At 46.7% G+C, this 27,742-nt stretch overlaps 2 protein-coding genes across 7 annotated transcripts; both read right to left on the bottom strand.

Annotated features, from left to right (window-relative positions):
• Nucleotides 1-1,670: 1,670 nt before the first annotated feature.
• Nucleotides 1,671-21,431, bottom strand: KAT14 (lysine acetyltransferase 14). Of its 6 annotated transcripts, none has more exons than XM_087776575.1 (10): nucleotides 21,092-21,431; nucleotides 18,578-18,696; nucleotides 16,334-16,455; nucleotides 13,563-13,744; nucleotides 12,583-13,002; nucleotides 11,126-11,697; nucleotides 10,449-10,585; nucleotides 9,760-9,935; nucleotides 6,355-6,545; nucleotides 1,671-1,745 (listed from the first exon to the last, which is right to left on the bottom strand). In XM_087776575.1, exons 1-10 carry the CDS (start codon nucleotides 21,363-21,365, stop codon nucleotides 1,695-1,697), a joined length of 2,244 nt encoding a protein of 747 aa, XP_087632701.1. In that variant the 5' UTR covers nucleotides 21,366-21,431; the 3' UTR covers nucleotides 1,671-1,694. The 6 variants fall into 6 exon arrangements, with proteins under 6 accessions (XP_087632701.1, XP_087632698.1, XP_009459820.2 ...); XM_087776572.1 differs by lacking the exon at nucleotides 1,671-1,745 and adding an exon at nucleotides 1,805-3,740; XM_009461545.2 differs by lacking the exon at nucleotides 1,671-1,745 and adding an exon at nucleotides 1,805-3,686.
• Nucleotides 21,363-27,229, bottom strand: PET117 (PET117 cytochrome c oxidase chaperone). The gene is made up of 3 exons (XM_087776577.1): nucleotides 27,074-27,229; nucleotides 21,597-21,768; nucleotides 21,363-21,500 (listed from the first exon to the last, which is right to left on the bottom strand). Exons 1-2 carry the CDS (start codon nucleotides 27,167-27,169, stop codon nucleotides 21,619-21,621), a joined length of 246 nt encoding a protein of 81 aa, XP_087632703.1. The 5' UTR covers nucleotides 27,170-27,229; the 3' UTR covers nucleotides 21,363-21,500; nucleotides 21,597-21,618.
• Nucleotides 27,230-27,742: the final 513 nt, after the last annotated feature.

The following is a 27,742-nucleotide window of genomic DNA, read 5'->3' as shown; positions in this document are numbered from 1 at the left end:
GTATCAAAGCTCAGACAGGCACGTGGAAAGGTTCAGGCTTTGCTGCTCTATTAGAAAAGGGTGAGGTTCCACCTTTATTCTCCAGGAAAACTTTGTTCTGTTGAACTGGGCTGCGTTTGGCAACCACAATCACCGCTACAGTCACCACGCAGCTCAGGGAAGCGTGGAGTAATTGTGTCATTAAGCAGGGTGGATGCTGGCTTTCTAATCACAGCTAACATAACTCATCACACTGGTCTCCAAGGCACAAAGAGGCAAGCAGAGGGACTAAAATCACACAGTTTGTTTCACTGCGTGCCTTGGAGGAGCCTCATCCGTGGCAGGGAAAGCCACCTGTGCGTGACCACTGAAGCAGTGGCCTTAAGCTGCTATGAGCCATTCGGGCTTCTCATTATTCAACATTTTGGAGAGGAAACCTTCTGTTGAGAGGAGGCTGGAAGTGATCCCTGTGCAGCCACAAAAGAGATGGAGCTGCAGCAGCTATTTTATAGCTGCTTCAAAGGCTGCCTAATTCTGGTGCTGACCTAGTGAGGGCAGGTAGAGCTCCCTGGCAACCCTGGTGCGTTTCCCCAGGGCTGCCAGCCCCTATCAGATTGCACTCCTGATTTCACATAGTGCCTGTTACCAGGCTGGCCTCAACCTCCTGTCCTCAGAAGACTCTTGCTGAAAGTGGGGGGTGAATTCCTGCTCGCCAAACAGCACCTCTGTGCTCACCCATATAGCCAGCAGAGTAAAAGAAACTCTTACAAATAGCTTGAGTTGCCAAGAGGAAATAATATACAGATACTGTGGGCTTCACCAGTGTCCTCAGACCTGGTTTGCTGGGATCCCTTTGCGAGTCAGGAAGGTCTTCCTGAGTCATGGCTATTCATCTTTGCCCAGACCATCAACAAAGTGATCCTCGAGCCAGCCATGCTTGCACCCTGTTCTCACCAAAGCCATTAGGATCAACAGGGAAGGATCTCACAGAAAGCAGTTCAAAGCCATGCCAGATTTTCACAGCCAGCACTAAGGAACAGGGCATGGAACATCCTCCACATAACACCAAGAGATCAAAACTTAAGCCTATAGCCCGTGGAGTGCAGGGATGTAATAGGTATAGCAGTCAACTGGCTGATTTTCCAAGAAAGGTGTGCAAATTAGCAAGTAACAAGCCATGTCCACATAAATGCTGGTGAACCTGTGAAGCTGCAAAACGATTTTGTGTTTCTGCAGCCTGCAGAGCAGCAATATTGATCTCCATCCCCTGTAACCTTTAATGAGCTCATTCTTACCAGTTTCCCTGAAGAAGGCAAATGTTGGTATTTCTACCTTTCCAGGTGACAGACAGATCCAAAGTGGCTGAGGTGCAAAGGCTCAAAGGCACTTCATTGCCTTTGAGGATCTGGGGGTAAATGAACCACCTGGATACAAGTCGTCTGCAGCACAGCAGGAATCCCAGGGCTGTTCTAACACCTTCTTCACTTGGCATCCTCCCTCTGAGGGACAAAGCCACAGAGGCATAAGCACAGAACAAGCAGCTCCTCAAAATCTTCACGGCCACCTTTGAGAACATGATACAGAACTGGTCGTCTTCTTCAGACTATCTTTTGTCTCCTAATTCTGGCTGGCAAGGCAACAGCCTGCTAGGGCCTGCATGCGTGCGGCTTCTGTGTGGATGCCCAGTAGAGAAATAAGGAGTTTCTTGCCTTGCTTCACTGCCCACACACAGGCTTTGCATCCTCTATCGGCCATACTTGAGTTTGCTAGATTTCAATGGAATGAGATGATAGAGAGACACCTTAACAAACAGTATGACTACAGGTACGCTTTTCCAAGGGAAGGGCTTTAATTCTATTCATAAAGACAGATATTTTTTTCTTTCCAAGTACAGCTAACTCATAACATCAGTAACATCAAAAATTTTCACATAGTCATAAAGCAGGCAGAAATGTGCATGGATTTTAGTGCACACAGCGCTTGGATGGGTTCTTTTTCCCTCCCACTAACGCTGTTTTTGTTTTGGTGATGATGTACATTGGCTACACAAAAACATACTTTGTGCCCATCTTTCTGCTGTTACCAAAATGAAGACTCCGTTAAGGCAACTACTACTATAGCCAGGTACCCAACAGGTATACACAGCGGATTAAGAACAAAGAAGTCACATTTGTTGTGTAGCGCCGTGTGGGGCTTGATGTGTAAGGAACAGCACAGTGGATGTGATTCGTATTTAAAACGCATGGACTGACTGACCTTTGGTCAGGCAGCAAACTGCCAGCTTACTGTTCATCTGCAATAAAAGTCAGGGAGAGAGAGAAGCTGCTGAACTGCGTAAAAGGCCTAGACCCCACTACCACAGAAACTGTTTGGGGTTTGTATTTTTTTTAATTCTTGGTTATTTCTATTTATTCTTTGCTCTCCTCTTTACTTATACTTAGAGCCATGAAATCACAGCCTAGATGCTTCCAGGAATTGGAACTGGCCCACCTCTACCCTCTCCTCCCTCCAAGCTGCAAACAGATTGCTTCTACAAACCAGAGCCTGCATTTCAAACATCACCACTGACTTTTGTTCTGCGTTTCTTCTAGCCAGAGCATCTGTAGCAGGAGGAGGTGGATGCTGGAGCCTGCGAGGCTGCCTCTGTGGTTAGAGGTGTGCCCAAAGGGCTGATCTGCAGCATCAACAACTAGCAGATAAGTTGTAAGATTTCAAAGAGCTGATTTGGCAGCTGCTGTGTCCTACCTCGCCTAGCTACAAACCCACTTGACATCTTGTTCCTGAACACAAAACACTGCGCACTACAAGAACTTCACATTGAGCATAAGGTCAACGAGGGGAAAGGAAGGCAGTAGGGAAGGAGCAGAAGACAGACATCTCCTCTGAGCCTTGCATTTGGGATCACATGAGGTCACACGCTCTTCGTTATTCCTAAAACATGGTTCCAGTATTGCTGTTCTGGCATGTGTAGAGCTTTCATAACATTAGCAAGCAGCCAGATGCACCAATATCTTATTTCCCTTCACAGATTCAAGACGTGGTTCCTAACAAAGCAATCAAATCACAGACACACTGTGGATGATTTAAGTTTAGATGTTCATTTCCCATAAACAAAACAAGAAACAAACAACCTGTGACTTTTTTTGGATAGGTTTCAAAATTTGAAATCCATGGGGCCCCTCTGAAGTTACAAGTATTTTTTCGTTTGGGGTTTTTTGTTTGTTTGTTTGTCAATGAGACTCTCCAAAGTAACAGTGGCGGGAAAACTCCCCATAAAGAATTTCAGTCTTCCAGTGGTTTCAGCATGTCCCAGTTGGCATTTCCAGGCCTCTCCCCTTGGAGCGCAGGAATCAGTCCTCTTGGATTGCAGTTTCAGCACACAACATAGCACTGTTGGCATTCAAAGTCCTAGGGATGAAGGCATTGGCGCGTTCCAGCTCTCACGTGGCAGCCAACATCCTCCACTGAAAGCCGTGGTAGTTCTTTGCTTGACAGTTTGGGCTTTTTGCAGAGCCCCAGACAACTCCAACGGATCAGCGCCGCAGCCTGAGAAAGAACGCGTGCTTGCACTCCTTGCTGTCCAAGGGATAATACTTGTCATAAAAATCCAAAATGTATTCTTCAGTCTTAAATCCAAACTTTTGGTAGAGCAGCATAGCAGGGTTGCTTGCAGAGACGTGAAGGGTTACATCTTTGCCCATGCAGGTCTGCCAAGGGAGGGGGGGGAGGAAAATTATCACACCAAAAGAATGAGACAGCCTCTGGGGGAAATGCGGAGGTGAAGAGATTCATCAGTTCAGGTATTCAGGTTACTGAGGAAATGTGAGAAAATCACAGGCCTTGACACAGAAGTTACCACACATAGCAACAGCTGAAAGGTGAAGGGAACGCTGCTGTTTCTCTGAGCCTTTGTTTCTGGGAAACATGGACTCTCTGACAATGAAAGCAGGTTTTGGATTATAATTTGTCAGATTTCCCTTGCCAATTGCTAAGTAATTGTTAATTAAAAATAATCTTGGTGTACAGCACTGATCTCAAATACTTGTTAACAATGGCCTGAAGAAAAGACAAAACATGCCAGAGGATCAGGCACCACGCTCCTCCCCATCAGCAAACACAGCTGAGCTCTCTGGGACCCAGCGAGCAGCTCCAGTGCACCTCTGGGCTGTCAGGCTGGAATTCCTGTCTATCCCACCCAGCTCCTCTCCCATCCTTCAGGGCACAGCACTCACCTCCTGAGAAGACAGGGAACTCGGTTCAGACAGCAAATGGCACAGCTGAAGTTACCCTAAAGATCCCAGATTATTCTAACCACCAGCTCTCTGATAAAGATGCCCATATAATTTTTTCCTGCTTTCATCTACTGTTTTAATAGCATTCTGTTTACACTGAATGTATTGTGACTCTAAGTGGGAACAGTAACACCCTTTAGGAAATTTCCTTGGTAGATGATTCAAAGGGAAAGCTCTCACAGGGATTTAAGGAAAAAAAAAAAGTAAAATAATCTGGATTCATTTTGGGGAAAAGGAAGTTGGAATGAGATATTAAGAAGACGCAGTTTGGTCCTCTGGGTCGGATGCATTAGAGGGTAACTTCTGAAAACAAACCCGTCATCACAGCATCATTTGCATCAACACATTTTCAGTTAGATTATGTTGTTTCCAAGAATCCATCCCCAGACTCAGCTCGCTGATCCAAGAGACAGAGAATTACCCTTGATCCAAACAGTGTATGAAAGCGGCTCTAGCTACAGAGAGCAGACCCTGGTGTCAGCCCAGGCAGGCTGCGAAGCAGCACATACAACCTGGCGACTGAGGAACGGAAGGTCACAACCACCATTTCTTCTCTTCCATGACTAAATGTCTTCTACCACTGACAGATACTTGGCAATGGAAAAATAAATCTAACATGAGCCGACAATACAGTGGTGATCTCTCATTGCTAGCAAGCCTAATCAGCCTCAAACCTGCCTGGCTCTTCTCAACGTGATAATTTTACGCTAGTCTACCTGCAAGCAGAATTAGATTAATTGGCTGTGATATATCCTACAAAAAGCTGTGATGATTTTCTACAGTTGACTTGCCAACACATCCCAGCTCTGCTGGAGAAACATGAGTCCAGCTGCTGGATCCCTGCAAACCTTGGTGCATGGCTCGCGCCTGTTCTCACTAGGTGTTGACATCTCACATTGACAGACTAGAGTTCAGGGCAATTTACTTAAACACTTTACACAGAGACGCTTGGGTAATGTAAGGGGTGAATTTAAAGTAGATTGGTTAGTGGCCTGTGTCAACACGTAGACCAAAGAGAGGTGGACACTGCAGAGAGCTGTGTAGGTAGAGGAGTTACCCTCAGGTGGCCCAGAAGAGCTACCCTCAGTGTAAACTGCTTTTCCAAGGCACAGATCACTGTTCCCAAGGCTCTGCCAGCACTCCCTACCTCTCTTCAGCCAAATCAGTATGAGGAAAAAGAGTTTCAATGGCGAGTTTTTGCTAGTGCAGCTCATCTTGACTAAAACAAGTTAAGAAATGTTTCACATTGGCAGCTCTGCCAAGAGAGTTCAGGGAGTGGTAAAACTGTGGGCCCTGAAGAGGCACAGTTGGGCTCTGAAAAGGACATCTGTCTGCATCCTTACTCAAAATTAAGCTGGCTTTCCTGCAATTTAATTCAAGAAAGCAAATGGAATTAAGGCCCTGAATAACAGTATTCATTCAGAGATTTAATGAAGTTTAACTACTTTAATACCACCCGTTTAGTTAGCTCAGATTAATTTTCCCAAGTGTCCCTGTGGAACAAAGCCCAGTACAAGCTAGTTTGAACAAATTTGAATGAGGTTGCAAACACTTATTCTTTATCTTCAACTCAGCTGGATTTGAACCAGAGTATTAAAAGTGAAAGAGAATGATTAAGATCAGCAAGTGATTTAATGCAACGGCCCCAGTCACAGCATAAACCTCCAGGTGTAGCCAAGAAAGCTGCAATAGATTCTAACTGAACCTCCCCACTATTATCTCATTTTCTCCTTTAAACCCCAAATTTACAGCATTACTGTTATGTGAACTATCAACCACTGAAGAACGCAAAGTTAATCCCAGGACAGTCAAAGTCTAGAGCACCTTGCTAATTCTGGGGACCTGTCTAGTATGGTTATTCTTCTAAATACATTTTAGTTTCTGCTTTTGAAGTGATTTCCCCCCATAAAGGCTCACACAGGCTGCTGACAATCTGTGCAGGTGTGTAAGCAAAGAAAGGGCAAGGGGAAAGAGACAGAAAGGAGGAATGCAACACTACTCACTTTCTAACATTTGCATGTGTGCACACAAGGAAGAAGGGAGAGGTAGTTCTTTAGCAGAGACGTGGGATTTTTTTCATTACCTGGATAAGATGGTAAATCATGAAGGTTGCAATCCCAGCTCTTCTCCACTCAGGGTGAACTAACAGAAAAGAGATGTATGCTTCATTGTATTTCACGTCTGGCACCATAAAGCCAAAGGCAATAATAACTTTCTTGTAAAGGACGACAACGCTGAAGTCTGGATACTGCAGGCATTCTGACAAATCAATTCCTACGGAGAAAGAAAGAAACAGCAGTTGAAAGCACTGCAAACCAAAAGTGTCACCCTTGCACAGAAATTCAGAATTTTAAGGCCTTTTAGAAACACTGACTTGATCCCTTCCTTTTACCTTTATTTCAAAGCTCTGATATCGAGAGATGCTTCAACGAAACACACAGACAAAATGAGACCTCCTTACGAGTGGGGATTCTTGCATGGAGAAATTAACAAAGCTGATTCCCTCCCAGATGACTCGAGGATGAAACTAAAACTCAAAAAGCATGTTCTCTAAAACAGGATGGGTTAAAAAAAAAAAAAAAAAAAAAAAAATCATCACATGATCTCACCACCCAGCTAATCTTTCCTTGGTTTGTATTCTGAGCCCTATCAGCAAACTCTGCTAAGGACCCAGTTATAAATATGCGTGTGGATAAAGATCCTTGCATGTGCAAGTGTTTGCTGGATTGGGTCCTAGTAAGTTTGCGCCCCTTGCCCAGGGCTCCTAAGGGCTGCAGTAACGTTAACGGATAAGTGTTTGCTTCATTTCACCTAGGCTGGGCCAGCACCAGGTTGGCGTACACCATTCTGATTCCAGTCAGCAAATGCCAAGGACCTGCCTGCAGACAAGCGAAAGGGGGCAGTTTAGAGTGTATCAGCCTGATACACTGGGTGAACCATCCCATTCCTCCTGCAAACTCTCTCCAGATGCAGCAAACATGAAACTGGGCTTCAGCTTTGGTAGCCTTACCTGCCTAAGGTTCCTATCTCTTTTCTCCACCTGTCCTTGAGCTCCTGCCGCTTCCTCTTGTGCTTACTCAGCGGTTTGTGGAGCTGCGCTGCGAACCTGACCACAGCTTTCAACAAAACGTTTGCTTTTAGCATGCAAATTCCCTAATCTGGGGCGTGAAGGAGCCTCTCAGGCAGTGGTGCTTCTGTGAGTCAGAGGCTGGACAGAAATGCCTGAGGCTGGTGACTTCTGAGTGGAGTTTGTTACCTTGCCTAATCGCATTGCTGCTGCAGCCTAAGAGGATCCACACAGCATGTTAGGGCCAAGCAGTGCCGTTCAAGGCACAGAAGACTGCTTGGTAATTTGTGTGGACAGGCCCTAAATGAGGTGCAAGACATAGCGGAGCTGTGCCATAAACGTTAGTTTCAGCCTCAAATTGGCAATCACAGATATGTTTGGAACGTGGGATAACAAAATAGCAGAGTATGTGTTCCAGTAATGTTTATCACTCTTGATGAGATGCAAGACTTCATAAGGCACCAGGCATAAATAAACGGGTGAATTATTTTCTTGCTCGAGAGTAAGCTGGGTGGAGTAACACGTGGGAGGAATCGATTGGCAATAGGGAGCCGTGTTAATTATCTCAAGGCTGCAATTGACTGTGAAGTGCCTTACAGCATGTCTGTGCAGGAACGCTACATTGCCCTGAGCACACTGGCGTCGATGAAATGGTGCCGTCCCCTCAGCACGCAGTTATTCCTGTAGGAAGATGCTTAGCTCAGTATGGTTTACCACTCGTCTGCTCAGGAGATGTTTCCCGTTAGGACATGAAGGCACAAGATACCGTGAGAGGCAACAAGGGGGAATCTTGCTTCACATTTGCGAATCTTGGCTCATTTGCGGTAACTACCTGCAAACTTGTTTCTGCCTTGTGAGAAACAAGAAGAGCTCTGATGGTAAGGATTTGGAGAGCCGGAAGAACTAGGGCCTGGACTCACCCCACCCAGTGAAGTGCCTAAAACTTAAGAATTCAGTCAACGAGAGCATCGCTATTAGAAGGCAACTGAGAACACCTAAGATGGCATTTACTGATGATAGCATCCCCCAAGCACACATGCTTTGGATGCTTAAACTTAGGCGGAATTACAGCTATTTCTCTGAACAACAGTGCTAGCTTAATGATGCCCTCCCAGCTGCATATCCCAGCCCCTCCTCAGCTGTACCAGCCTGTTCTGAAGCTAAACCCTTTGCGACCACAGAGACACTGCGCTTTATCTCCTGAAGTATCACCTCCTCGCTTACCTCTCCTGCTAAAACAGAAGCAAGGTGCAATAAATCCTATAATCCCAGCCTCAGAAAATTTACACCATGGAAGAGATTTTGATTCCTGTTTTGGAGACTGATGGGAGTGTCAGCTTTCTGATTTCATGATGAGCAGTTCACAGTCGGGTGGAACACACCCACGCTCCTTAGGCTAAATAGAACAGGCTGAAGAACTTAATGAAGGTGTGACCCAACTTGGCCAGAACTTCAAATGCATTAGCAGAAGAGGACAAAGGGGTTCATCCTCTGTTGGGACTGCAAGTGTCTCTCATGAGCTCCAAAACAGCTTGTGAAAGGGAAGGTATGCCACGTTATCTCCCCACCCCCACCCCCCGCCCCGAATGGTACAATTTGGACAATGAGTCGCAGAAATAGCTCCGATCCTGACTGCAGCATATGAGCACTGCTGAACTACAAACCCTGTTGAATCACTATCTGCAAATCAAAACATAAAGCAAACAGTTACTTGGAATAAAGGTGTGTACTGTTTGTACTGGGCTTTTCTAAATTAGTATGCTGCATTGTTTGCTGATCAGAAGCTGATCTATGCAGTAGACTAACATCGCTATTATTATTACTTCAGAAGAACTAAAGACTACAACCTCGTAACTGTCCGCTTAAAGGGCAGCCACTGTCCGCAAAGAGCCTACAGTTCAAGAAATGATACATAAAAATTGATACCCAAGCTTTCCCATACCTTGCAAATACTGAGGCTTGAAGAAATAAGACATCACAGTGAAGCTTGCAGTTGTAATTGCAATTCCCAAATTTCACTCCAACATATCCAGCTTATCGCTGCTAGGAAGAAACTTTCTCATGAAGCTAATGAGCAGTAGATCTCTGGTATAAAACTGTTTACTTCAGTCCCTGATTCTAGAAAACGTTTCACTGTATGCTTAATTTTAGTAACTCCTATTGGCATCAATGGTGTTACCCAAAACAACCTATTTCTTTAAGCGCTGTGCTAATTAGGGCCTAATTGCCCAGTTCTACATGATCTCAAAAGACAAAGACACCAAACCCATGTCTCCATCTCAACTGCATTCCTATGACATCAGATAATGGTTTTCTAAGAACTGAGCCAGACACCAACTGAAGAAAAATTTGGCCTAAGAATATTTTTTTCTGAACAAAACCACTTCCTTCTTAGAAAACCAAGTGCTGAAGCAATCTTACCAGGCCAGAAGAATTCATGGCACATGGAGTTTATAGTGGGGATGTGATTAGGGCGAACGTAGCAGTAATCAATGGGTGCTTCTGGCTCAGCCTTCCAGTTGAGATCATTCCTGTGTGGATACGCCCGGATTTCTGCCAGCAGCCTGAGTTTTGGGGGCTTTGTCTCATAATCGCGCCTGCCAGTAACATGAAAAGCAAACACAAAAGGCGAGTGAGCAACAATAACTACCGCTGCAGCTGAATGGGTACTGCCCATGAAATATTTTCTGACATCCTCATCTTGGAACGAAAGAACAGAGTCTTCCATTCATGTGGGAAAACAGCATGCAGCTCAGCAAAAACACCCTTGTGTCAGGGGCCAGGATGCTTCCCGGATCCACAGCATGCCAAGCCAACCTCTTCTTACAGCGGGAGCAAGGAAATCACGGTTCTGACCCAAGAGCAGGTGCAACTTGCATTGAATGACTACGGTGATTCCCTCTCTGACCTGCCCTGTCTTGGAGATTCCCCTTCCCAATGCAGAGCCAGTTTAACTACTCAGCTAAATAAAACACTGTCCCTTCAGGGTTACCATAGTACACTGGGTTGTACTTCAAGGATGAGTGAGGAGCACTGCCCAAGAAAGGTGTCCTCTCCGTGGGCTGTCGGTTCACAAGCCAAGAGCAAATTCAACCTCTGACCGTGTGTACCTGATGTAAGGTTTCAGGACACGGGATGTGTAAGGACTGACAATGCTGTGGTCTGTCAGTAGGTCTTCTGAGCCTACCAGTCGATACAGAAACTTCGTTGTCTGCTGTCGATATCCCTTCATGGCAGGCAGCATTGTCTATATGTACAAAAAATGCAGAACATTTCAGGAAGATTAGTCAATGACTTAACACAGGGGAATCATATCAACAGAGGGAGAATAAGGGCCTTTCAATCTGACAGGATGGACTGGACCCACAGCATGACGGTTCCACCTCAGAGGACTCTGCTGTGCACTCTCAGATTTAGTGCCCAAACCTGTGAGCCACACATATCACTCAGAGAAGTGCTGCAGGTGATCTCCCTCCTACGTAGCATGAAAGAGCAGCCACCTATTTGGGTACTTCCAGGCCTCCACCATCAGTGTTTGGGCAGGGCTGGAGTACATAGACATTTGTGCTGCTGACACTGATAAACAGCTGTGCTGTACGAGCATGTCCCAAGAAGAAATGGGCTTGTGAGGGCATTGGTGGGGACACAGCCCCAAGTCAAAATGAGTCTTGTTCACATAATCCTTTTCACTTTGGGAGTCAGATAACCTCAGCATGACACCGCTGTCTGCAGGAAAAGCTCTAAAATACTCAGTGCCAAAAGCTCACTTAGATTTGGAAATGCTCACCTGGTATCTGTCCAAGATCCTGAAGTCCTGGCTAGTAGTTCTGTATGTTGCTTGCCCTACTGGGGACCTGGAAACACCTCCTTCTTTGGCTCCATAAATCCCATCAACCAAGAGCAATGCAGCATTCACAACTTGGTCCAAGTCAAAGAGCGGCAGTCCTCTTTCCCTCTTGGCCTGCCTGACTATCAGCTTGCGCCTCAGCCTCCGGGCCTCGGGGGTCATGCTCATGGCATTGGGACAGGCTTCCAGCCTCTTCAGCAGCAGCTTTTCCTCATAGATGCTAACAGAGGTATGCTTGGGAGCTCTGGGTTTAGCATCCTTCTCCAACTGTGGCTTCCTCTTGTCTCGCCCCCTCACCTGCAGCGATGCGTTTGACTCTTCAGGATCTTCACTGTCACCTTCCATCCTTTCTGTTTTTTCCTCTTCACTCTCCACCTCTTGCTTGATCTGCTCAGCCGTCTTCACTTTTTTTCTACTTGCTATCACAGTGCCAGCACCGGCTGTCCCACTGGGAGGGGGCACATACTCTATTCCTGGGTCTATGACTCCATCTCCTTCCATCTCCTCATCATCTGTTCAACAGATCAAAATAATCCAGGAAAAAAATGTAAACATCAAAACCCCATTTCAAAAAGGGTTGTCACAGGACTTTTCTGCTAAGGAGAAATAATGCGGGTTTACCCAACACACTCCATTTTCTGTATACTTCTGGACCCCCTCATTTTTGACAGAAGAGGAGTCAGGAGAGGCAGTAAGGAGTCCAATTTCAGGACACAGAATCAATCCTGCTCCTAAGGTGTCTTGCAGTTTGGCATCCAAAAACACAGCACCCGCGAGCTGCAAGCTCATGCTCTTTGACACGTGTTAAATTGTTGAAAATTCCTGAAGACTGGGGATCAAATGGTCAAGCTGGTAAGCTATATCTTCAGCTAGCATACCCTGGAGAACTTCCCTAACTAGATTGAGGTCTGGCTCCTTAAGGAACTAAAAGCATTCAGCCTGCATCACTGCTTTGCAACCTGACTGAAATGTAACATTTGTTAATTGGGATGTTTGAACTTATAAAACTACTGGAACATTACCCCAAGAATTAAATTTCTCCCATTTAAGAAACAGTTGAGGCAAAATTAGAGTTGCTATCTAACAGCGTAATCTGTGTTGCAGTGAAGTGTTTATGCTGAGTGTTGCAGCAGTTGCTAGGTGAAATCTTCTACTCACTGTTTATTCAGGATCCCTCAGAAGATGATAATGGTCGTTCCTTCTGGCCTTAGAAGCTGGCAATACAACTATGGAAAACTAATCAAGATTTACACGCAACTAAGACAAACAGAATTTTACCAGTTACTTTCCATCTTATCTTGAAACGATCCTGCAGCTCATTGGGGCTTTTTTTTTAAACATCTTCCTTAACAACTATGTATGGCTTATTATTAAAGAAAAAACATGGCATCTCTTACCATGAAACAGAGCCTGTGGCGGCATGACATCTGGGATGAGATCTGCTTCTGAGAGCAGGCTGGGAGTAGCTGAATGTGAGGCTGGAGTGCCAGGAGCAGAGAAGTCCAGAGATGGGGAAGGAGAAGGGCTTGTCAGAGGAGTGCGATCTGAAGAGCTCAAGGAGGAGAAGTCAATCACCTCTCCTTTCTCAAGGACGATATCGGGACGACGGCCTCGACTGGTGAATTTAACGGGAGTGGAGGAAGTACTTCGGTCCAGGAAGCCAGCTGCCTCCTTCTGGGCTCTCCGAATATCCTTGGCTTCCTGAGTGCGAGATCTCTTCTCCTTCAGCTCCATGGCCGATTCGACTGGATTGCGGCTTACCCGCTTCCTGAGTCCTTCCACAGTAATGATGGGATCCAGAGGTGGCTTTGAAGCTGCTAAAGAAGTAGTTTGCTTATTCTAACGGACACTGAGCTCCTGCAGTCACTGGATACGTACTATGCAGTCAGAAAAACGCGTTGACTACAAATCTTAGAAGATGTATTTTCAAAATATACAAGGAATTCACTCCAGGACATGTAGCCAATGCACTACTAAAGCCTCATTTAAGCCCCAATTTTGCTCCTCTGCACAGAAGGGAATTTGCATCTAGTGTGAACAAAACATAAAACAACCCTCCCCGAGGTAAAGAGGAGCAGAGAAATTGTAGATTTCAGATACAAAAAAACCTGAACAAATCTCAAAAGCCTTTAAATCGGTTAGCACAATGCAAAAAGGCAATAAAATATAACAGGCTTCTCATACTACAGCATATGCAACATAGTCCTCTTAAATCAAGCATTACAGCAGAGCTAAACTAAGGAAAAAAAAAAAAATGCATGCCCTGTAACTGTCCATACACACAACCACATTGTTTTAAGTAAACTTTTCTCATGTCTTCCAGCTCTGTCAGCTCTGGCCCAGATGGGAACCTACACACCACTGGGGAAAGAGTTACCTTTTGCCTTCAGTGCAGAGGCAGACAACTTCTCTCCTTCAGGTTTCATTGTTGGGGGTTTATTATGAACCAGTTTCCACCACCCCGGTTCTCCAAATTCCTGTGCCCCTGAGCGGAAAAACAAGGGGCTCCCCACAGAGAGACAGCCAGCAACGGTGCTCCACCATGTTGAGGTCTTTTTCCTATGGTGGGAGAGGGAAAAACAAGTGTTAGGTCCCCACTCGCCAGCTGTGCTTTCATCCTGAAGCCTCCGCCCTCCACCGAGACGGAAAGGGCAGAGTGCTTCTGCCACTGGCACTGATGCAGAGGGGTGATGTCCTCCCTACACCCCCATCCTCAAAGAGGCTAAAGATTAATTGATTTCTTCTCAAACAGAACCGCTCTGAAGGGCAAGCTACAATGTACTGGTGAGCTCTGATGCACAAAGCGCTGCATATATATGCTCCATAAATGCCATGCAAATGCGGCACGGCGAGACACAATTTTTCTTTTGTGAATGAGCCGCCACATGCCAAGCCTACAGAGGAGAGGTCTACCCTGCCACTGGAACACCCAAGCTTTCAAATGCTGATGTTGCTACCTTTGTTAACAATCTGACGATACAAGAACGGGAACAGGATCCCAGTGATAGCTGTGTTGACCTGACACTGCAGAGCCATACTCCATTACTGAAGATGGCAAACAGGACTCTGGGTGTACAGGATGGGAGAGGCAAGGGAAAGGTAGTGATAAAGGTGTCACTTCACACAGAAGGAAAGACAAACTTAATTTAAATGCCTGCCTTGACTACTTTGAGATTTCATTTAGCAAAGCGCGCTCCCAGACCTGTAGGACAGGATCCCTAAGGCTGAATTCGTAAAGAGAGTTGGGATCTGACCACTCTGCCCTCCATAGCTGCAGCCTTGTCAGGCACTGCAGAGAAGCAGCGTTAGGGGTCTGAGAAATAAATCACCGAGGACAACGGGGCTGCAGGAAGCAGCAAGGTAACAGAGTATGTATGCTTGTCCCACAGACACATGCATGCAATATATGCTGGAGCCCTATCTCTGCTTTGGGATTTCTGCCATAAAACTTCTCCTGCAGCATGGGGAAGAGGATCCCTACTAATCAACATACCAGTCAGCCACACTTACTGAACTATTTTTGAAGCACATTTTTGGCCACTTGGAGGCAGGGAGCTGCAGGCAGGGAGCTGCATTTAAGCCTTTCACTCTGCAGGGCAATGTACTCTACTGGACATCTGAGCACTTTTTGTTCCTCTAAGAACCGGTCACAGGGTTAACTAAAATGTTGTTTAGGGAAGAAGTGAGAAGAAATATTAAAAAATTGCCCCTGTAGCTAATAACTGAGGTACTCCCTTGGCTACTGGAGAATCAGGTTCATGGGATAGAGTCTAAACCCTTATTTGCACAGGATCTCGGGACTCCTCCTTGCCTTTGCACACCTCCACTCGCAAAAACTTCAGTGGTCGGGCTAGGCTTGGCCAAGCAGGTATTCACCGCTGTCTGAGGGTTGCCCATTACACACCTCAGGGTACTGACCCTCAGATGTGGGGGATTAAACTCAAGTGCCCCAGATCAGAGTCCGGAGCGTTACAGTAAGTCTGGATAAGCTGTGCTTTAATATGCCAAGGAAGTAAAGCACGTCACACCGTGAACCGCTACACACACGGTTCAGCTGTCCCTGCTCCATCAGTGGCTTGTCCCGGCAAGTGGGGAGACTATGTCTGAGGCCAGTAACCACTTCATCTGAATTTAATCAGAACAAGGAGCGCCCAGTTCCCAAGGCAGGTCTCAAAAGGCAGCAGCAAACCCTGGGAGGCGATGGCTCCCTGAGCGAGGGACAATGGGCCATCAGCTGCCTTCCTGTCAGGGTCTCCCGTTGCTTCCCAAGGGGACAAATACTAACATGTCTGAGAACAGAGCAAGGAGGCACAGACAAGCAATAAAAGCAAAGCCAAAGAGCCAATCTGGTTAGGGGGAAAGGCCAGATGTTACAACAGAGAAATCCCTCGGGAAGAAAAGAAGCTGTGAAGTCAATCAAATCTACAGCTTCGGAGACTTGCTCAGTTCCTTTCCTGCCTCCATAGCACGTGTTAACAGAGAGACTTGAGTTTGACAGCTTCAGCACGCTTATAAAAAATGCACCATTCACCTATACAGCACACAACTCGTCATGCCACGAAGGCTGCCCTTTACACGAAGGGTTCTTACTCTGACAGCTTCTTTCTTTACACACACTGAAAAACATTTCAGTGGTTTGTAATGCCTGCTATGTAAATGCTATTTTATTAAGATCCAAAACAAGCTAACAGACAAGGCACAATTTTCCTTTTTGGAGAACTGGGTCCATGCAAGCTGTATAGCCAAGTAACATGGTACTTTGCTGGACGACTTTTTTTTTTTTTTTCTTTAAAGCCCAGTGACATCAGGACTAGCCCATCCATTGTGTCTATTTAGAAATACCCAAAGGCTTTGCAGGTTCATACGCTACCTACAGGAAGATAAGAAATAACCCAAAATATATGCATTTACATTGCTTTTGTGTGACATTCTTGGGGTTGTTTTTTCCCGCTAAGAAATGCTTATTCTTTCTCAAGAGTACCCCTCATGCCTGTATTCAGGTTCTCAATATTAAATTCTCCAATTTTCTCACTAGTGAGGCTCAATAGAGACATCACCAAATGAACCAGGGTTCTTGTCCATCTGTATAATAGGTTTTAATTCCTTTGGCTCACCAACCAGACCTTCAGGGAAACATCACACCTTTACCTGTTCCCTAATAAGAAAGTCCAGTGTTTCTCAATAAAAGCACAAATATCTTCTTTCCATCTGAAGTACCCCTGACGGCCCGTTCCTTCCAGAGACAAATTGTACATTGCCAGCATGACAACCTGGAACAGAAAGTGTTGGATACAAGTGAATCTTTTCTGTTTCATCTGAACTGCCCCCCACAGCCACCACACACACACAAATCTTTGCTCCCTCATAAATATCTTGGTTTTGCAACGTCTCATAGGCAACTTCTGCAATCCATCTTCCTGCTTTCACGCTGCCCATTCTCGTCTTTCTATTGTTAGATGCACATTCTCCCAGAGATTTCTCCATCCCAGGGGAATAACAAGCTGCCTCGTTATGCAGGTTTATGCTGAGATGATACAAGCTTTTGCAGCAGTTGTACAAGTGAATTATATCACAACTGGGATCTCAATGTAGTGTGGAGGTAGGGAAAAAGTCTTTCAAAAAAATGGTCACAAGTAATCCCACTATCTAATTCATCTAGTGACAATGGTCCTTCTAAGTACTCACTGTTACATTTCAAACTGAACAGACTGTAATCTTTCTGTAAAATTACATGATATCTACTAATTGTTCTGGGTATACAAGAATTAAGTTTGTCTCCAGGTCATCTTCATTAAACACAATCCATTTACAGCTCATTCACGTGCTTCACAACCAAATTCAGTCTGACCTATGACATGCCTAAACTAAAGGGCAGGTTTGAAAAATATCGCACCTCTTTGTAAGTAAATCCTAGGTGAACAACTGTTAATTACATTTACCCAATTCATTTGAATACACCTAAAATCAGCTGGGCTGGGACCATCTTTCAACAATCACACAGCCTTGGTTGGATACTACTTCCAATAGGGACTTGATCTTCACTTTCAGACAAGTTTGAAATGTATTTTTCTTAGGGAGATGGGTCTCCTCGCAGTGGGCCATAGCTTTCTGGAATGGATTGCTGAAGATGCCAAACTGAGGAAATACAGACAGCCTTAATGTCCCCTCTACCCTATTTCTGCCTTGCAACCCCTCTTAGCTTGATAACTATTTATATAGGGGTTTCTGTTTTTTAAGTCAGGTGGGACAGTGTCTCAAGACTTCAAAAACAATTCTTTTTTCAACTGGCTGAAGATAAGGATCTGTTGAGGCCGCATACTCTGAAAAAAATCCAGAAATCACTGTCCCTGTTTTTCCTACTTCAGATGAGTTGATTTGACCACTTCCCTCAATTCGACTTACCCAGCAGCAGCAGCAGCTCTGGCTGCTAGAAGCCCAAGGAGATAGTCTCTTCACTAGTCAACTTTATTCCTCACCCATTTTGATTTTGTCTGTCCCTTCCCCATGCCACTCTGAAGAGACCTGGGTGCAACGCTAGCAGCCTTTGCTCTCCAGATCTGTAACATGCTGAAACTCTGCCGGTCTGCGAGCCACAGGCTGCTATGCCAACCTTTTCTCCTGCACAGCGCTGCACTGGGCACCATAAGAAAGCACTGTCGGAGTTACAACTGATGTTTTAAATTATCTATTATGAGACAACACACCACTACTGTCCCAAAGGATGCAAATAGATATCTCGCACATACTGCCCCATGCTCAGCATGTGGAAACACTTAATGCTGAGCAACAGCTACCGCCTGATCAAACTCATTTTATGCAGAGGCAGCCAGCACTGCCTGCCTGCCCCTCCAGCGCCCTGCTTAGAGCAAGATGATGTGCATCAGTCTACCCATACGGTGGTTGCCATATAATGCAAATTATTTTGATTGCTCAGGTGTGCAAATGACTGAAATAGCAAATTCCAGCAAGGACTGTTGCTAGTGAGTAAGCAGCCAGTAGGAGCTTTGCGTTCAGGGAGCTGGCAAGCTTTCTGTTTGTGTGTTGCCACCTCACTAGTTTTACATTTGCTCATATACACAAAAAACTGTTCATGCCTAGCAGCCAAATTGCATTCATTTTGCTTTTCCAAACCTGCCTGAAGCCATGAATTCATGAGTAACATAAAGAAAGAAAAAAAAAAAAAAAAAGGAATGTGGTTTGTATGATTATCTTTCAATTTACCTGCCAAATGCCGAAGTTTTAATATGCAGGCAATCCTAGGCTAATTAATTTCTGAAATTCATGCATACGTTTCTTTGTTACCTGTACCTGATCCTCCTTTTCTAGGTAGGACATAAACAACAATTTTAGAAAGTCCTGTGGTTGTTCTGCTGGCACAAACATTTTACTTACTTGTTGCCACGTTAATCTCAGCCGTTCAAATTGCTCCTTCCCATCTTCTGAGCAATCGGAGCAAGTAAATCTGAAAAAGTTATCTCCTTTGAGGTAGCTGAGCTGTTCTCTCAGTTGACCTAAAATGAATAGGCAAAAATCAATTCCTTGGTTCTTTTACAGGAAAAAGTACTGCAAAGGAGATTTGGATTTCCTGCAATATCAGGCAGAAAAGTCCTTTTTGCCTTTTTCCCCCAGAGTCCAGATACCCAGACATTTCCCAGGAAGCATCAGAACTCACTGCGATGGAAAGCACAGATTCATTTCACGGTTGCAGCAGCCATCAGTGACCAAATGAAAAGATTTCCTTGTTTCCTCTGCGTTTCTCATTCCTTCTTCTTTCCCCAGGATAACCTATATACTTCAATAAATACCTGTTTTCCCACTCTACTTTAAAAAAAAGCTGACCTGTTAAAAAAAGGTATGCTGCTGCAAAGGCTATCAGAATATACAATGATGTATATCTTCCATGTCATCTTTCCACTCACTGCTACATGTCGTTACAGCTCTCTCTTTCCCTGCCCACAAACTGTCACTAAAGTAAGGTCGTCAGTCCCTGTTTACAGCAGACATGGTCTGAAGCTTTAAGGTATTTATTTCTCCTATCAGGGGAAGATCTTCTTTCCTTGAGACTGAGAGCCAAAAGAGCGGGCCAACGTTATCAGGAAACACTTCTTCTTTACTGCAGTTGATGCATTAGATCCCAAATCAGCAAAGCACTTCAGCATATGCTTTGCTGTGTAAAGCTAACCCTGCATAAATGTTTGTCTGAACAAAAGCAATCTGCTGGGATAGAGCCACCTGTAAAACCCCACGCATCCGAAGTTACAGACTCTAATTCTGTGTTTCTGCAGCAGAGAAAAAAAAAAAGTCATATGAATCAGGACTTCTAAACTCACCAGAGGTTAATTTACACAAGTATGAAAAATTAAAAAATAAAATCACAGGACAGGGAAACAGTTAAGACTACAGCATTCCTGCAAATTCACACACGAAAGGTCTTTCTCTAAAAGTATGACATCTCTTTTACTGTATAACGACACTAGATCAAGCATTTGCAGTATATGGATGCTCTGCTTCCGTAGTGAACTGCAGAATCTAGCTATTAAAGTTGCACCTGTGTCTGATGGGGAACACCCCCCCCACTTAGTAGATGAACAGAATTTCTAGATGGCAATTAAACGTAAAAAGTGATCATTTGTCTGAGCATGTGGGTGACTTTCACAAGTGACAACTGATACCCGTACAACTGAACAGTTAGCAAAAAGAGCGGCATTTCCCTTTTCCAGCTCGTTTACTTTGCACATCGATATCTAGTTACTGTTGCTCTATGATTGGCCTTTCCTGCTCTTTGGATTTGTTCCACAGCAACGAGAGAAAGGAACATCTTTGTAAAATAAAACAAACTGAATGTTAAATGAAGTGCCCTAAGATGAGATAGCTCATGCTACCTTTAAGTCAGCTCCTTTTTTTTTTTAGTAATACATTTCAAGTTAATATGTCCCTTTAACTGCATACTACCTTAATAGTACGATGTTGGTTCCATTACATTAATATCAAAAGACTCACTAACACGCCTTGAGAGGAGATTTCTACACCGTAACTTGTGGCAAATTCTAAGATGGCAAAAAGGGCAGCTCTGACATATCTGCAAGGCAGGTGCCACCTGAAGAGTTCACTATTTCTAGCCACAAACAAACAAAAAACAAACAAACAAAAAACCCCAAAAACCCAAATTAAAAAAAAACAAAAACCAACCAGTGCTTAGCAATATCTAGCTTTTGGATCTAATAATAGATCCGATAATCCAGAATTTAGAAAGTAAAGTCTAGTCTGTTACGTTGCTAACGGCATATATCTTATGTCGAGCAGCAGTAGCAGAGGGATCAAGTTCTGCAGCTTGCTCCAAACACCTCCCAGAGCTAGCTGCTACAGGCTGGACACGCTTCTGTGAAAGCTAAATTAAATTCACATTATCAGGAAACCACTAAGGTCGAGATTTAGCCATATGCTCCACAGATGTGACAAACTGACCAGGGGAAAAAAAAAAAATTAAAAAAAGTAACGCTATCCCAAAGCCCTTTTCCTGCACAGGAAGAGCTTTACAGCAAGGGTCGTTATCTTTATCTGAGTGAGCAGAGAGGCCAAGCTGCGTGGCCAAAGTCCCCTAAACACACCAGCAGCAAGACTCGGGAGGGCGTGCATGTTTCTGAAGTCATACCCTTGTTCTTTACTAATTAAAGACAATCCCATTTCTTTATGGGGAATGCCAGCTTTGGACACCCATACAGTTCATGGATCAAAGTGCCTAACGCAGGCCACTGGCATCAGGCTGCTGCGCTCCAGGCAGCGCCGAGACAGCCTTTCTCCTCCAACATAGGATGGGATACAGCTAAACAAGGGCTGCCCCGTAAAACAGGTATGCAACACAGCGTAACCACCTCGCAAACAACACAACACAACCGGCAGGCTTACTTGCTGGAATCCACTTCTGGCACTTCTCGCAGTAATAGGACATCTCCTCCATCCAGGACGCGTCACCTTCGTCGCTGTTCAGAGAGTCCCCGCTCTGGTCGTGCGATAAATCCACCGAAGCCTGATCCTCAGACTCGACGATCAGGAGGGTCTCCCCTTCCACCTCGCCCTCCTCCAGGCCCTCCGAGGTGGAGGTCCTCGTGGCTTCGTCATCGTGGCGGCTCAGCAGCCCACTCATGTGAACGTTATTAGCCATCCTAGATGGCGTTTGCATAACAAGGAGCTACTCCTCCCCACATTGACAAGTCCATCCACACTGGATGTGCTGGCCAAGTCTTCACAGTCAAAGTACCGATGACAGAGGAAATATTTTGTGTCCGCCCTACAGCTTCTGGGACTGGATTATAACCTGTACAAAAGAAACAGTCTTTTACAATTACCTCTGTTAGCTGAAACACTTGCAAGTAGTTAGATACCGATGACCTCCAAATGCCTTTAATCAAACCTCTAATGCCTCAGGGCTGTGCCTAGGACTGCTGGGACCCTTCTTCCATTAGCGCCTTGTCTCTTTCTTCCATAAGCTGCTTTGTCAAAGCAATCTGCTCTTCTAGCAGGCGAATGTTCTCCTTTTTCTGATTTTGACGCTCAAGGTCTCTGAGAACTCCACTGTGCAGCCTCTGGAAACACAAGAGACAGAGTTCACCACAGCCTGTTGGATGCTGAATGCCACTAACACCCACCCAGCTGTAATCCCTCCCGCAGGGCTGTTCACCATGCTGCCTTTGCAAGTCCTCTGCCACCACCTGTAGCCACAGCCACTTAACATGGTTTGAATCTAAAATGACAAGAGGTGATATCCAATACCAGTAAGCTAACTGTACTACACCAAAAAGTGCTTTATTTGTACTCACTTCAGATGGGTGGCTTTACTAAGAGGTAAAGCTATCAAGCACGTAAATGCTATGCGCCCGTAACTCCCGTGCTGTGCAGGATGGACATGATCTATAAAATCCTATTACCTCTACCCTAAATCTTTACTAAATCAAACTAATCTCCCCCAAACTTCTCCTCTGCTTGGAGAGAATTTGGTGGCAAATTGGAAATGATTTTAAGAAAAACTGCCATGTGTCTTCATCTGCTTCTTTCTGCTCATGTCTTACTCTTAAAAAAATACCTTGTAAACTCTTGCTGCAAGGCTGACAAACTCCCACAGCCAACTTATGCCAAGCTCTTGAAAAAGCAAGGCACTTCATTCAAAAAACATTCCCTTTACCTAAAATGTTCATTATAAATAAAATGTGCAATGCAAACCAGCAGTTTTCAGACTGGTGGGTAAGCCCCTTAATGGGTGTAAAAAGCCTTAAGATAATCCCAGCTGGCTTTTGTTTCCTCCTTACTCTTCTCTCTCTCTCTTTCTCTCTCTGGTACCTGGAAGGTTTTTTCACTCCGATCATTAGGTGAAATATTTAACCTTTACCTCTCACCAGGGGAACACAAAATAAGTGAAACCAAAACTGGTGACACGGATTGGGATGTGGAAAAGGAGGGGAGGGACTAGCTGGGAACCAGCTGCTCGACTCCAGGTGTGCACCTCTGGGGACAGGTGAGGCAGCAGAGCGATGTGAGCGGCGGGGTGATGAGATCAGACACGGGATGGAGGAGACGGCGAGGCTGACGCTAACTCTGGAAGGAAACGGGGACCATGTGAAGCGTTTAATCGGTTGTGCACGTGAGATACAGCTGATAGAGAGAGACGGTTGAGCTGAGACACAGTGCCAGCGGAAAGGAGAACATGGGACGCCCAGTCCACTTTGGTGGTTTGGCGTGAACTCCCAGGGCAGGCGATACGCTTTTAGATACTCAGACACTTACTAGATTTCAAAGCAATAGTCACAAGCTTATCAGAAAATATGATGCATGAGGGCAAAAATATTATAAATTAGTAAAAATCATGAAATTATTGTTGAGAGCCAACCCTGGCTCACATCTAAATTGAGCCATGTGATCGCAGTCGTGGTTTAGCCCAACTAAAGATTAGAATCTTTAGCTGAAGTTAAGGTTTAGTTAAAGCGTTATCCACCTGCCTCATTTACCAACTCATGCTCAGCATGGACTCAGGAATGAGAAAGTTTCACAGGTACCAAGGTTAGCCATTGGATACTGGAGATATGAATAAATTATTTAGCCTAATGGCAAAAAAGATGAATAATTTGTTTGACCTGTTTGAATGATGCTAAAATGCACCTGCAAATAATTTATTTGAAAGCTGACCCTGAAGCCATTTTAGATGTTTGTGATTATTATTTGACAAGTTCTCACAGGGTTTTATTCTTCATCTAGAATGCCGATAACTGCACATTTCAAAGGCCATTATTTCTCCTGTCAAGATTAAAATAGCAAGGTTTTGTTTAAGAAATAACTTATCTTGTTAAGGATAATTTATCTTGTTAAGGATGTGTCTTGCACAGACACATGTCAGCCAATAATCAAAACTCTCTCTGGAAATCAGTCTAATAAAACCAGTTCCTTCCCATTGGCTTCAAACTGAACTCAGGTTACAAATTAGTAATCACTAAAGACAAAGTTTGTAACTATGATGTGGGGAGATGGACTGTAACTGAACAATTACATCAAGAATGTGATTCTTTTTCCTTCACAAAACACAGCTATTCTGCAATCTTTCAGATGGTGAATGCATTTACTTCGAAAATGCACAGTTTGCAAAAGAGACCTTTATAATTTGAGTACCACGAGTGACAAAGAGCTATGAAAAAGTTCATTTTCTCACCTTCCTCTGTTCTCAGAAGTTAGGCCTGCTTGTCTGCTGCATCAGTTTAGATAAACGTGCGCAACCTCACGTCACTTTGTGCCTGGCATATCAATTTATAAAAGTCAAAGGTTTATGAATTTGCATAAAGATAAATGTGAAATAATCCCTACGCTGGGGCTGCAGAATATCCACATTACTTATTTCCATTATATTATCTAAATAACTGGGTTCTTTAAACCTGAAGCCATTATTCCCTGAGTTGAAGATGAAGAATTATAAAGAGAAAATCTCAGATTTCATTTATAACAGATAAGCTTTGAGCCTTAGTGCTTCTGAATAGCGAGTTAAGCTGCTGGAAAAAAAGAATTGATCATTTTGGCTTTGCTTCTGCAGCAGCAGCATCTTGAGGAATGCTAATATCCCTGCAAACATATACAGACTAGCATCAAATCAAGCTTTTGGGGAGATCACTTCTAATTCTAGAGGACTGGTTTGCGAACCCGTCCCCATAGGTACAGGTCCAGGCACCTCTGAAGTCATGAGTTCCCTACGCAGCGTTCTCAGGCTCTGCCCACACCTGGGTGTTAGGACAGATAGCAAAGAATAGACACTGGATTTGTCCCCCAAAAGGTTTTGTCGCTGACCAACTGGATCCTTTGACCCCTCCACCTCTAGGACACTCAGTAAAACTGCCCATCTGCCGGCAGCCTGACAGCAGTGTCGCTGGTGCCCTCCACAGCAGTGGTTGCTTCCAGCTGTGGAAACATAAGTTAAAACAGACCCAGGGGGAGAAAGCTGCCCCCCGTTGTCTCATTTGGGAAACCTGGGATCTCCCCAGGCAGAAGCTTGCAGCAGCAACCTCAGGTGTGACAACCAAAGCAATTTAACATTATTTTGCAAACCAAGCAACAACTACAGCACAGAGCAACAGGAACAGGCAAAAGGCAGCAAGTCCCTATTTTTCTTCCCGGTATCATTAGAAATATATGAAACAACCAGAGGGCATTAACCATGGGCTCACTGGCTGATCCACCACTCCTTTTACTAGAGACGTATTTCATACACCATAAACTTGCAGTTGTGCCCTTAATTTACCCGTGTTTTGCACATGAGTTACGATGCGGTCTCTACATACCAGGGAACTGCTGTCTTGCTCAGTGCTCAGCACGGATCCTGACCGGGTACTCAGTGTTTAGTTTCACATTCCTTGCTCAGCCTGTTGCCCAAGGCGTTACTTACTTCATGATACACAGATCCCGCTTCGGCGGTGGCATTACTCATTTACCTGTAGACTGTTCTATGCCTGTTGTCCCTATAGAATATGAACGTTTCGTAAACGCTAATTTATTTTCACAGTCTCTCTGTGAGACGAAGGAGAGATATTAGCCAAAGACCAAGGTCAAGAACATCCATTAAGTTTAGGTGTCTCACTGAAACACCCAAGGGTGCTTTTTTTCAGAGCAAGTGTTGTCCTGCAGCACATGTTCAAAGTACAGCTCCCATTTATTTCAGCTGTAGTTTAGGAGCATTTAGCACATATTCCTGCCAGGCCTTCGGTGGCTCAAGGCAGGCACACTCAATTAGCTAGCAACCACCTACCAAAATCTGAGCTTAAGTCATCTACCCAGCATGTGTGTCAGCTCTGGCAAATGCAGAGCCATTACCCATTGCCAGGCCAAGAGAGCAGCCTTCCTCTTCTTGCTACTGCCCGTGCCATTCACTGTGTTTTCCAACTTCTGCAGCAAATTAACCTGCCTCTGTCCTTAGCCAGATCAGTCTCATTCTCCAAGATCCATCATTCTCAAGCACTGACAGAGAAAATCCCTCGAGGGGAAAAAATGTAATCCTGTAATTACGGACTGCATCGTAAAGCCCATGCAACAGGCAAGTGAGCTGAGGTATGGACCAGCAACTTGAACCCTGGTGTTCTGTAACTTCTGACCGCTTCAGACCTTTAACAACGGTCGTTTAACATAGGCTTTTTTTGTGTTTTGTGTGCATTTTCTAGATTTTTTTGTAAATAAGGGGGAAAAATCAGATGTGTGCCCTCGTATCAGTACCCATTGGGCTCATCAGCAGGGTCTCAACCTGCACACTCACTGCCCAAAATTCTGCCACGCGCAACTTACCCGTTCTGCAATCACACCACTTTTAGTCCCGGGCAGGATTTCTTTGTATACAGACTCACCATCGTCTGACCTGACACTTTTGGCTGCAGGGCTCTCTTACACACAGGGTGCCTGCCAGGAATTACCTGATTTTTGTAAAGGCAGCGCAGAAAACTTCCCTGTTTAATTATCGCGTGGTATTTCTGTTAGCGTGCGCTCTGCCTGTCCCCTCAGGAGGAGAAGGGAGCCGGGGCTGGCTGCACGGCACAGAGCGGCGTTCGTGGAGCTCAGGAAAAGCAGAGCAGGAGCACTGCCAGAGGGCAGGTGCACTGCCAGAGGGACAAGAGCCAGCGGGACAGAGGGGCCGGACCGGGGAGAGCCCTGGGAGCGCAGCCAGGGCGGCGCCCTTGGGCCCGGGGGGGTGCAGGATGACACCCTTCCCGCATCCCACCAGCCCCGGCTGCTGCAGCGGGTGGGGAAGGCTGCCCCGCTGAGCCTGCCCTGCCTCTCCCTGCAGCTCCCACCTGCTACCTGCCCTACGGGAGCACGGAAAGACGGGGAAAAGCGGGGACGGGGCAGCTGGTGGAGAGAGAAACACGGGGGGCAGCGCGGGCAGGCAGGGCTGGGCGGGCTGGGCAGGGCAGGGCAGGGGAGGCAGGGCTCTGGCCGCTTCAGGCAGGGGCTCGGGAGGTGCCAAGGCGCTGGGGACCCGGCTCGCTGCCGGGCACAAGAGGCCCGTCTCCAGGCGCGGGCAGGGGTACGGGCAGGGGCGGGTAGGGGTACGGGCAGGAGGCAGAAGCACCCGGAGAAGCTGCGGGGTCGGAGCGGGCTGGGGGCAAGGGGCGGGGCTTGAGGCAGGCAGGGGCGGGGCGCCAGGAGGGGGCGGGGCTCCGACCCGAGCCCGCAGGTGAGGGGCGGGGCCTTAGCCCGGCGCCGCGGGCCAGGCCTGCAGGTGAGGGGGCGGGGCTGGGGCGCCAGGGGCGGGGCCGCGGGGGCGGGGCCTGCCCTGCCGGTGGGCGCGGCGGCGGGCGCCGGGGCCGCCGTGGAGGCGGGGCGGGGCCCCCCCCCCCCCCCCCCCCCCCCCCCCCGCCCCGGGCCACTCACCTCCCGCTCCCGCCGCTGCTGGACGTGCACGGCCACCACGGTGGCGGCGGAGAGCAGGGCGGAGGCGGCCAGCACCGCCCGGGAGCTCCTCGACATCGCCGCCGGCGGGGCTGGCAGCGCGTGCCGGAGCCGCCTGCTCGCCGCGGGGGGAAGGGCTGGGACGGGCGGGGGGGGAGAGGAGGCGCGCCCCGCCCCCAGCCGAGCGCCGAGCGCGTCGAGCCAGGCCGGAGCAACGGACCGCCGATGCGGGACTGGGCCGAGCGGCGCCCCCGCCCCCGTCCCCGCCGGGCGGGCGGGAGGGGAAGGGCCGTGCCGCGCCTCGGGGCGGTGGGAGAGGGGAAAGCGGCCGCTCCCGGCCGCCTGCCCCGCACGTGGAGCGGCCCCCGGGGCTCCCCGGCTTTTCCCGCCGGGGTTCGGGGTGCCCCGGCGCCCCACGGGCTGAACACCGGGACCGGGGAGCAGGCCGCGGCCTCCTGCCGCCCGCCTGAGGGACGGGCAGCGGCACCTCGGCCTCGTCACGGCCGGACGACGGCGGGAGCGGCGCCCCGCAGCCAGCGCTCGCCCGAGCTGCCCCTCGCCGGCTGGCCGGGCTCTCGGCGGCCGGTCGCCAGCCGCCGTGGCCGGGCCCTCGCACCCTTCCCGCCCGAAGCGCCCCGGCGGGCGGCTGAA

This window comes from Nipponia nippon, unplaced genomic scaffold (assembly GCF_047370975.1).
Source record: "Nipponia nippon isolate SJK-2023a ecotype South Korea unplaced genomic scaffold, ASM4737097v1 scaffold_4, whole genome shotgun sequence".
In the NCBI taxonomy this organism is placed as follows: domain Eukaryota; kingdom Metazoa; phylum Chordata; class Aves; order Pelecaniformes; family Threskiornithidae; genus Nipponia; species Nipponia nippon.
Note: the sequence above shows the minus strand (reverse complement) of the source record. Positions and strands in the feature narration are given on the sequence as shown.